Source organism: Pan paniscus, chromosome 5, assembly GCF_029289425.2.
Source record: "Pan paniscus chromosome 5, NHGRI_mPanPan1-v2.0_pri, whole genome shotgun sequence".
NCBI classification, from domain to species: domain Eukaryota; kingdom Metazoa; phylum Chordata; class Mammalia; order Primates; family Hominidae; genus Pan; species Pan paniscus.
Window position 1 is genome coordinate 180,255,082 of NC_073254.2, and position 11,292 is coordinate 180,266,373.

Here is an 11,292-nt window from a genome sequence, read left to right on the forward strand (position 1 = left end):
AGCCTACAGAGGCAGGCAGGCCTCCTTGAGCTGTGGTGGGCTCCACCCAGTTTGAGCTTCCCGGCTGCTTTGTTTACCTAATCAAGCCTGGGCAATGGCGGGCGCCCCTCCCCCAGCCTCGCTGCTGCCTTGCAGTTTGATCTCAGACTGCTGTGCTAGCACTCAGCGAGAGTCCGTGGGCGTAGGACCCTCCGAGCCAGGTGTGGGATATAGTCTCGTGGTGCGCCGTTTTTTAAGCCGGTCTGAAAAGCGCAATATTCGGGTGGGAGTGACCCGATTTTCCAGGTGCATCTGTCACCCCTTTCTTTGACTCGGAAAGGGAACTCCCTGACCCCTTGCGCTTCCCAGGTGAGGCAATGCCTCGCCCTGCTTCGGCTCGCGCACGGTGCACGCACCCACTGACCTGCGCCCACTGTCTGGCACTCCCTAGTGAGATGAACCCGGTACCTCAGATGGAAATGCAGAAATCACCTGTCTTCTGCGTCGCTCACGCTGGGAGCTGTAGATGGGAGCTGTTCCTATTCGGCCATCTTGGCTCCTCCCTCCTAATCATGTTTTCAAAACAAAGCTCAAGATTGTTTCTAGGAATACAAAATCGAGCATGGAACAAAGTGAAATTTACAATTTCTGACATCCAATAAAAAATTACCAGGCATACGAAGAAGTAGGAAAAGGTAACCTATCTTGAGGAGAAAAATAAATCAATTCAAACTGACCTAGAAATGGCACAGATGGTAGAATTAGTGGATATGAACATTAGAACAGTTATGATACCTATATTCTCTATGTTTAAGGACCTAGAGTAAAGATTGAGCATGTTAAGTAGAGATAAAGAAAAAAAATTTAAGTCCCAAATTAAACTTCTAGAGATAAAAACACAATGTCTGAGATGAAAAATACACCACATGAGTTAACAGCAGATTAAACATTATGGAAGAAAATATTAGTGAACTTGAAGATAGCAATTGAAACTATCAAAAAGGAAAGACAGAGAGAATCAGTGAGCTGTGATACAATTCAATGAATGTAATTGGAGTCTGTAGAAGTGAGTAGGAGGGGTTAATAGAGAGAAATAATGCTCAAAATTTCTTCAAGTTTGATGAAAACTTCAAATACATAGATCTAACAATCTCAATAAATACTAACCACAAAAAACATCAAGAAAGGCACATCATAAAAATCTTAAAAAGACCAGCCTGGGCAACATGGTGAAACCTTCTTTCTACAAAACATACAAAAATTAGCTGGGTGTGGTGATGCATGCATGTAGTCTCAGCTACTATGGAGGCTGAGGTAGGAGGCTTGCTTGAGCCCAGGAGGTGGAGGTTGCAATGAGCCAAGATCACGCCACTGCACTCCATCCTGGGCAACAGGGCAAGACCCTGTCTCAAAACAAAAACAAAAACAGAACAAAAACCTTAAAAAGCAATCAGAGAAAAAAGATCACAAATAGGAACAAAGATAAGAATGACAGAAAATTTCTCATTGGAAATGATACAAACAAGAAGGTGGTAGAACAACATCTTTAAAGTACTGAAAGAAAGAAAAATAAACTGCCAATCTAAAATTCTTGACCCAGCAAAAATACTTTCAAAAATGAATGGAAATTAAGGACTTTTTCAGACTTACAAAGTCTGAAAGAATTAATCACCAGCAGACTTATACTACAGGAAATATTAGTCTTGAAGATCTTTCAGAAAAAATGAAAACAGTATCAGAGGAAATCTACATCTACACAAAAAAATGAAGAGCACTGAAAATGATAACTACATGAGTAAATGGAAATCTTTTTTTCTGGTTATTTTCTTTAAAAGACAATGAACTGTTTAAAGCAGGGATTGGCAAACTTTTCCAGTACAGAGCTGGATAGCTAATGTTTTAGGCTTTGTGGATCACATACAGTCTCTGTTGCATATTATTCTTTCTTTTCTTTTTTTTTTTTTGAGATGGAGTCTCGCTCTGTCGCCCAGGCGGGAGTGCAGTGGTGCGATCTTGGCTTACTGCAAGCTCTACCTCCCAGGTTCACACCATTCTCCTGCCTCAGCCTCCCGAGTAGCTGGGACTACAGGCGCCTGCCACCACGCCTGGCTAATTTTATTTATTTATTTATTTTGTATATTTTTAGTAAAGAAAGGGTTTCACCATGTTAGCCAGGATGGTCTTCATCTCCTGACCTCATGATCCACCCTCCTCGGCCTCCCAAAGTGCTGGGATTACAGGCGTGAGTCACCGCGCCTGGCCTAAAAAACCTTTTAATCATGTAAAAACCATTTCTAACTCAAAGCTAAAAATGCTGTCTTTGGCCTGTGGGCTGTAGTTTGCCAATCAAAACAATAATCACAATGTGTTGTGCAAAGGCTGGGAGGGAAGAAACACAAGTATACTATTGTAAGGTTCACATATAATCTATGAATGTTACAATATTACTTGAAGTTACTGTGATCAAAGAGTTAGGTTTTCTGTAAACCTAAATCAAAAATTAAAAAACAAAATAATTATAGCTATTAAGTCAACACAGAAGATAATGTGAAATCGTTTAAAATAATTTATAAGAAGGCAGAAAAAGAAATAAAGGGTTACAGAGGACAAACAGAACAAAAAGAAAGCAAATAGCAAGATGATAGATTTAAACTCAATCATATCAGTAGTCACAAGAAATATAAATGGTCTAGACACTCCAGTTAAAAGGAAGAGATTATCAGATTGGACAAAAAAGTGAAACACAACCACATGCTGTCTACAAGAAACTGACTTTACATATAAGGGGAGAAAGACAGTTTAAAAGTGAAAGGATGGAGAAGGGTATTTTATGCTAATACTAATCAAAAGAAAGCTGGAGAGGCTATAGTAATATCAGATAGTGTAGATTTCAGAGCAAAGAACATTACCAGAGATGAAGAGGGTCATTTCAAGTAGATAGTTTCTCTACATGTTTCCCCACTAACTTTCTTTCTTCGATTCCTCGATACCTTCTATCTACCCTTCCCTATCTTTCCATGCATCAGGGGGTTCTCTAGTGGAGACTCTTTTCCTCCCATCTCTTAACATCTGCTCTGAGCATCCTCAGCAACTCATCAGGTGGAAAAAGCTACTAGTCACAGTTTAAATCTCATTCTCGCAAGAAAATGCTCATCTTAGCACAGACCAAAGCTTGCAGTCACAGGAAAGGAGCTCTAAGTTAGAATTTCAATGATTAGTCTTCTCTTTCTCAACAACTACAAATTCAGCACCAGACTATCGTCATCAACACTGCAGATCCCCCATGGTGCTAGTGCTAGAAGCTGGAATCCATGTTTTTCTTGGGAAGATCTACTTAAGGCCTGTTGCCCTGTGCAGCAAATCTCTGGGTCACATGCATAAGGAACCACATTCATTGACCCTTAACCAATGAACGCCAATGGCAGATCCCTCATTCTGATTAGGTCTCCTTTCTTCCCCATGTGCCTCCTCTAAGGGTCACGTGTTGGCTATTGAGGTGATGGGTTGGTTAGTCAGTCCCTGGTGCACATCAGTCAGGATTTCCTTCCTGGCTTGACCCTGCTCCCAGGGTCTTAGGGCTGGGAAGGGCCCAAATCCCACTAAACTCAGTCACTCCCAGACATTGTGCTTTCCCACAGGTGATGACAGGTCATGGACCTAGAACAGGAGTGAGGTAAAATTGAAGTTTAGAGCAGGGAGCATGTGTTCTTTTTATCTTTGTAAGGCTTGTAGCAATTCTTCAGGTATTATACACCTAAGAGCTAAATATTTGAATGTATAGTTAAAAAGAGGTAGGCTCTCTGCCATTGCATGGGCAATGGATGGCTCATACCCACTTTCACTCTAGCCTGTTACCTCCTCTCAATACCCTCTGGGCTGGTCCTCATGGTTCCTCCTGACCCCTGCAGTTTTCTTCTGAGGTGCTGAGCACTGGACAGCCACAGCAAGCTGCAGGTATTGGCATTGTATTTGTTTTAGCATCAGGTTAACATTTGGAAAAGTGAATCACAGAATTATCGTATTTTTTGTCCTTTGTATTTTATCAGGAACCTCGGAGTGATGGTGTGTTCCTCCCTGTGTGACATAGGTGGGATAATCACCCCCTTCATAGTCTTCAGGCTGATGGAGGTTTGGCAAGCCTTGCCCCTCATTTTGTTTGGTAAGATTTTGTGGAGCATATATCATTCCTTCTTTTGCAGCTCGGCAGTGGGCTCGGCATGGGTGGAACTGAGTGTGAGTACTCAGTCGTATTTGTTGAGTGAAGGGAATGATATCTCTCAGTGAGTTTACAGAAGGCAAGGATGGTGCATGCTCTTGGGATGTCTTCTGGCTTATTCTGTCTTGCTTCATGGGAAAGACAAGAAGCCATTCCTAGGATATGGGTCAGGGATTTCCATCCTCTGGCTCTGGACTCCAATCATTCATACTATAGGACAGAATCTGAGAGACCTTTTGACAGTCTCCTGATAAATCTGATCACCAATTCTTACACATTTAACACACAATTGCTAGAGTCTTGAAGATGCTGAATTATCACCTGTCTTCTGTATCTAGATCTTAACAATTGAGAACACTCACAAGGAGATGAGTGGGAATCAAAGTTCCGTATCAGCTTTCTTCCTGATACAGTTGGATGAGAGAAGGGAGAGGGGATTCCTACTTATCTCTCCAAACCTAGGCCAGAGAACTTCCAAGACCCTGCTTACCCAATTGATACAAGGCAACAGTTGCTGGTTGTTTGCAGAGCCAGCCATGCCTGGGCACAGGTGAATACAAAAAGAGGGGTGGAGGAAGAGATAGGGAAAGGGAGAAAGGAAGAAGGAGGGAGAAAGGGAAGTAGAAGGCAAAGGGAAAAAGGAGGGAGAAAAGAGTGATGGGAGGGGTCCACCCTGCCCACATATAGACTGTGCTCTATAGCTAATTCTATGTGTATATGTACCCCAACAACAAATCCCCAAATACTTAAACATCAGTTACTATGGAGCTTTACACTTCTATAGAAGTAAAATGAAGGCAATGTTTCCTTTACGTACTCTGACATTTCCCCAGTTATCCTATTGTTTTAATTTTCTTTTATAAATGTTCCTAACTTTTTTTCTTTTAAAAAAATAGTATCTCTCCCATCTGTGTTGTCTCTTCCTCTCTTTGGCTGGCTGTGATTATTTCTGTAAATGACATTGGCTGTGCTCTAATGGCTCCATTTGCAATCTGTTTCCTTTGAAGCGGTGTTGGGCCTGCTTGCCGCGGGAGTGACGCTACTTCTTCCGGAGACCAAGGGGGTCGCTTTGCCAGAGACCATGAAGGACGCCGAGAACCTTGGGAGGTGAAGCCCATGGTGCCCAGGACTCCGAGGCCCATGAGTCTGACACGCCCTCCAAAAGGGGCCTAATATCACTCCACATTCTCCATTTCCTCTATCTTAAAAGTTTAGGAGAGCTTTACAGATATTTGTATGTCTTTTTATTACTCCCAGAACTGCTATGAGGAAAAAAACCCATGATAGCTACTGACTTTATGTAAGAAAATAATGAAGAGCATGACTTGACAGCTATCTGTTCTCAAGTGCATGGCAGAGAATGATTTGTCTGTAATGTTGGCTGTGGTGCACCAAGATCCCTAGCTCACCCCAAGAGTTAATGACTCTGAGTGGGGAACATTTTAAAATCAATCTTCTGTCCTCTGAGCAATTGTTGTCTCAGATTCTTTAGTAACTTTCTTCACAAAATTCTTTTGACGGAGAGCAAGGTTTGCTGGAGTTTCATATTCTAGTCTTAGAGCAATAAAAAAGGAAAGGAAGGAACAGTGCTTGATGAGGTGATCTCTCTCAAGATCCTTTACAGGCTCAGTTCTGTGGATTCCACAGCAAGGATGCATGTGTCCTCGTGAATAGAGAGAGAAAAGTCTATGCAGTCCTACAGACTTACGATTGAACCTAGGTCACCTGACTCAGTAGGCCATGTGACTTTGGGAATGTCATTGAACCCTATGGAGCTTTATTTTTCATTTAATTTCCATGCCTGCAAAATAGTCACAATAATACTTAATTTACAGAGTTTCTATAAAGATCTAATCAGATTAAGTAGGTGACAGTGACTAATCCATTGCCTGGCACATAGCAGGTGTTCAATAGAGCTCAGATTTTCTCCATTCTTCTTGCAAATCGTGCTATTTCCCCAGTGATCCTCCAAACTAAGTGTGCAGAAGAAGCACAAAAGGAACATGCTAAAATGCTAAATTCCTTGGCCTTCTTGGTTTTTGGTTTAGAATGTGAATGATGCAACTCAGGAATCTGTTTTAATAATCTCTGCCAACAATGCACATGCGGATAGGCACTCTGTACACTTCACTTGGGGAAATTCTAGATTTCTCAGTACTGATAAGGGCAAAACACTATTTTAACAGTAAATACATTTTCTAGTTGCTGATGATTTCCTTCTTTTTGATCCCAAGTTTTGTGTTATCTGATTTAAAGATGTTTCATTCTAGTTTGTTAACAGCCACTTGGTTGTCTTTTTTTTCTTTTTTTTGACTTGGAGTTTCCCTCTTGTTGCCCTGGCTGGAGTGCAATGGCACTACCTTGGCTCACCACAACCTCCGCCTCCCAGGTTCAAGCGATTCTCCTGCCTCAGCCTCCTGAGTAGCTGGGATTACAGGCATGTGCCACCATGCCTGGCTAATTTATTATTTTTAGTAGAGACGGGTTTTCTCCATGTTGGTCAGGCTGGTCTCGAACTCCTGACTTCAGGTGATCCGCCCATCTCAGCCTCCCAAAGTGTTGGGATTACAGGCATGAGCCACCGTGCCTGGCCTGGTAGTCTTTTAAGATGTTCTGTTTAATCCCTTCACTCTCTCATCCTAATCATTCCCGCCCTGCCAGGGGAGGCAGGTGCTGCTGCCCAGAGCCCTGAACCCCCTGTGCATCCTTGGTTCTTGACAGTACTCTTCACACGTTATAATAATTGTTTATTTCATTGTCTGTCTTCTCTACTATACCAATTCCATAAATAGTAGCCACAGTCTATGGCCAGAGTGATCATGTTGATTACTCCTTCTTCCCCACTTGCAAGGGGGAGAATGTCAGGAATGGAAGTGACTGTAACTCTAGCTAAGCTTCACTGTGTGTGTGTCAGCCTCCCTGAAAGCTCATGTGCATTTCACCGAATCCTCCCAAAACATTGGGAGGCAGCTTCTATGGTTATCAGACCCATTCCACAGATGAAGGAGATAATGACATGTATCCCCAAAGTCACCGGATTCAAAATGAGTTAGCCAGGAACATGATCAACCTTCTACTTCAGGGCTTGTCTCTTTCTGGAAAGGGCCAGATAGTAAATATTTCAGGCTCTGGGGCCCTGTGGTCTCTCTTGCCACTACCCAGTTCTGCCCCTGCGTTGGAAAAGCAGCTATAGACAATGCATGAAGGAATGGTTGTGTCTGGATACCAGTAAAATGCTATTTATGGATGTTGAAATTTGAATTTCATGTAATTTTTTAAGTATCTTGAAATATTTTCATTTTTTCCAACTATATAAAATGTAAAAACCATTTGTAGCTCACTAGTTGTACAAAAACAGGCTATAAGCTCGAATGGGGCCGCAGGCTGTAGTTTGCTATGCCCTTTTCTTCTTTGCTGTTTGCCGTCCTTACTTTCTCTTTGTCTTGACACTTATTCATTTCTGTGTACAACTTTGCAACAGTTCCATCATCAACAAACTGATTGCTTATTTATTTATTTTAACTCCAACTTTTAATTTTGTTGTTACAGAAAAGCAAAGCCCAAAGAAAACACGATTTACCTTAAGGTCCAAACCTCAGAACCCTCGGGCACCTGAGAGAGATGTTTTGCGGCGATGTCGTGTTGGAGGGATGAAGATGGAGTTATCCTCTGCAGAAATTCCTAGATGCCTTCACTTCTTTGTATTCTTCCTCATACTTGCCTACCCCCAAATTAATATCAGTCCTAAAGAATGGTTTGTGTGGGCTTTGTCTTATTTTGTTTTCTTTCTTTTAAGTTCTCCAAAGCCCTGGCTATCTTCCACCTGTGCATTCGATCTAGGGAAAGCTGTTGGTGCTATTGGTATCGGGTACTTAATTATCTAAAGGCTTTTGAAGATCAGTAGAATTTAAATATTGCTATAAAAGAGGGCTGTGTAATTGGATTCCTAGAATAAGTATTCTAGAAAGAAAATTGGTTTGATTCACTCTCTGAAACAAAATGCCTTTGCATTTGTATGTATCTATATTGGTGAAAACCTTTCAACATGTAGATTGCTTGGAGAGTACAATCAGCCTTCCATATCTGTGGGTTCCACATCTGTGGATTCAAGCCACTGCAGACTGAAAATATTTGGGTAGCTGGGGTTGGTGGCTCACGCCTGTGATCCCAACACTTTGGGAGGCTGAGGCAGGAGGATTGCTTGAGCCCAGGAGTTTTCGACCAGCGTGGGCAACAGTGAGAGCCTGTGTCTACAAAAAAGGGAAAAAGTTAGCTGGATGTGGTGGCCCACACCTGCAGTCCCAGCTATTAGGGAGGCAGAGGTGGGAGGCTTACTTGAGCCCAGAAATTCAAGGCTGCAGTGAGGCATGATTATGCCATTGCACACCAGCCTGGGTGACAGAACAGGACCCTTTCTCAAAAAAAAAAAAAAAAAAAAATTGTGCAGCAAAGATGATTGCATCTGCATTGAATGTATGCATACTTATTTTTTGTCATTATTCCGTGAACAATACAGTATAACAACTACTTACATAGCATTTACATTATATTAGGTATTATAGTTAATCTAGAGATGATTTAAAGCATAAGGGAGGATGTATGTAGGTTATATGCAAAAATGACATCATTTTATATCAGGGACTTGAACATTCTCAGATTTTGGTGTCCATGGGGGTCCAGGAACCAATCCTCACAGATACCAAGGGGCAACTGTACTGGTTTTTAGTATGGAAACTCTGCCCACAAACCATGTCCTTGTGACATTTACGTACACATGATAGAATAAAACATGCTCCTCATTCAAACACCAAAAGCACCGTGGCCATTTTAGGGAAGATGTCTCTGCCCCCTTGTTCCAGGAATATTTTATTCTATCTCACTCTTGGTTTTGGTTCTCCTTGGTGATTCTAGAAGGTGAATGCCTGTGCCAACCATGAGATATCACAGTAAATATATCAAAGAGAGTTCACTTCAGGGTGAGTTATGTGCTTCCTGAACCCTACACCATGATTTTGTTCCTGGAGGACACAAAAAACTTTATTTTAAAATTTCTTTACCTGTCAGGCAAATCACAAAGATAACAATAGCCAGTCTTCAGAGTATATCAGGAAAAAGCTTCTAATGGGAATTGGAGGCATGGTGAAATACACGTGGTTGTATTATAGACACTTCTGGCCTGATCTAGCTGAGGTCAGTGATGGCCACAAGGACTTGAGATCACGGAAGTGGGTGACGAGCAGCACTTTGGTTGTCCTTTGAGAACAGACATCGCTACTTGAAAACTCAAATCCTTGTCCTTGGGAAAAAAACCAAAAAAACAAAAAACAAAAAACTCTCAATGGTGGAGTGAACCTAGCCCTTCATTTCAGTGTTGGAAGCAAAGCCCTTGCCCTGTATCTTATACTTTCTGACGATAATGATCACACTGTTTACTGGTCACAAATATGTAAATTGTAGGCTTTGAATGATGTTTTTCAAATGTGTATTAAAAATGTCCTCTCTAATCTTTCTTAGAATCCTCTTGGCAAAACTTCTGAGGAAGGCCTTAAACAAACAAAAAAAAGTCAACATTAAAAACAGCGACACTCCCTGGTCAAACTTCCTTATGGCTCTGTGGACGTGTATGAAGAAATTAGCACGTGCGCTGTTCTTGCAGGATAAGGCACAGCTAGTGTGTACTTACAGCACACAGCGGCATTGGTGCGGGTCACAGTAAGGTTTGTCTGACCAGTCAGGAAGTGGATCTGGGAGAGTGGCAGGACCCCTGCAGGCGTGTCTGCTCATGCTCTCCCAAGACGTAATTCCAGGGAGGGTTTAAACATGGAGCCGTGGAAACAAAGTGTATTTCATGTTGCCTGATGCATCATGAAGGGGACATTGGGGACCCTTCCCTTCCTGCCTTCCTCACTGTTGCTGTGACAGAGCCAAAGTCTGTCTTGATAAAAATGGGGGGTGGCGAAGGGCGTCTGGCAGTGTGAAGGCAGAAATAAGTGGGTTGGGGGCCAGATGGCATTCAGATGCTTGGAAAGGCTAGTAGCTGTGACCCGGGCATCAGGAAACATACAAAGTTCCTGGTCAGGGCCTTGCTGTGAAATGCCCAGGCCCCTCCTTCAGGGGCAGTGCTGTGGAGTTCCCTGCCATTCCCCAAGCATGTGACAGGAGCCAGGGGATGCCCCAGCCCTCCTCGGCTGGTAAGAGAGCCCACAGATAGTCACAGCAACAAACCATGCAAGAATTCTCATAGCAGTGGGGCGCACTCAGGTGGTGCTGTGAACATCAGAGCAGCACACCTGACCCTACGCGTAGATGGAGGGGATCTGCAGATCCCTGCAATCACCTCCTCGATCCCGCCCCAACATGTCTTCATGTGGGTCTTGCAATGAAAGAAGTAAAATTTTACCTTGGTCAGCAAGTGATGGGTGTGGGGGCTGCAGATCAGGAAAGAGCAGGATGGGGTGGTAGCCGGGGGTCTGGCGGTCCAGGGATGGGTGTCTGACGAGAGCAGGAGTGACGGCGATGGGAGGAGGCTGTCACTTTCTGCCTGTTGCTGAGGACGCAGCTTTCTGTCCCGGAAGGAGGGAGGCAGCTTTCTGTCCCGGATGGATACTGGACCCTGGCATGAGCTGGATGTGGTTCCAGGGTCTCTTCCACCCCGGAGCAGGGTCCTTGACCATCTGAGACTCTGTCTGAGACTCCGCCTCCTTACGGCACCTCGCTCCCAGTGGTTGTGAGGATTCCAGGAGCTGCAGGCTTCCCCCAGCAGAGCCCCAGAGTCAGTGCGGGGGCTGCTGCTGCATCAGGTGGCCTCCCAGCCACGTGGTCTCATGATCCGCAGCTTATGGTGGATTCAATGATCTCCAGCTGAGGAAAGAATGACTGTCCCTTGATGCTTACTCCTTATACCTGGTTGCTAAGGGCAATGTGTCCTAATGTCTATCCCACCTGCACCTCTTCCCAGCAGGTGGCAGGTGAATGTCTGATGTTTTGAGACATCAACAGAGCAGGCAAATTAGAGACCTATTTGACTTAATTTAAGAGGTCTCTTGCAAAAGGTCATTTATGAGACATATTGATAAAGACTCAGTCATCGCCACATT

At 43.4% G+C, this 11,292-nt stretch overlaps 1 protein-coding gene across 2 annotated transcripts in view; it reads left to right on the forward strand.

Annotated features, from left to right (window-relative positions):
- The window catches only part of SLC22A1 (solute carrier family 22 member 1), a 46,715-nt gene extending 38,745 nt beyond the window's left edge, over positions 1-7,970 (forward strand). The window contains exons 9-11 of one of the 2 annotated variants that reach the window (XM_003807399.5): positions 4,026-4,138; positions 5,203-5,302; positions 7,745-7,970. In XM_003807399.5, coding sequence (XP_003807447.4) covers positions 4,026-4,138; positions 5,203-5,302; positions 7,745-7,811 — 280 coding nt within the window. In that variant the 3' untranslated portion in view covers positions 7,812-7,970. The remainder of the gene's footprint in view (positions 1-4,025; positions 4,139-5,202; positions 5,303-7,744) is intronic. The other variant, XM_063605054.1, reaches the window with a different exon arrangement.
- Positions 7,971-11,292: the final 3,322 nt, after the last annotated feature.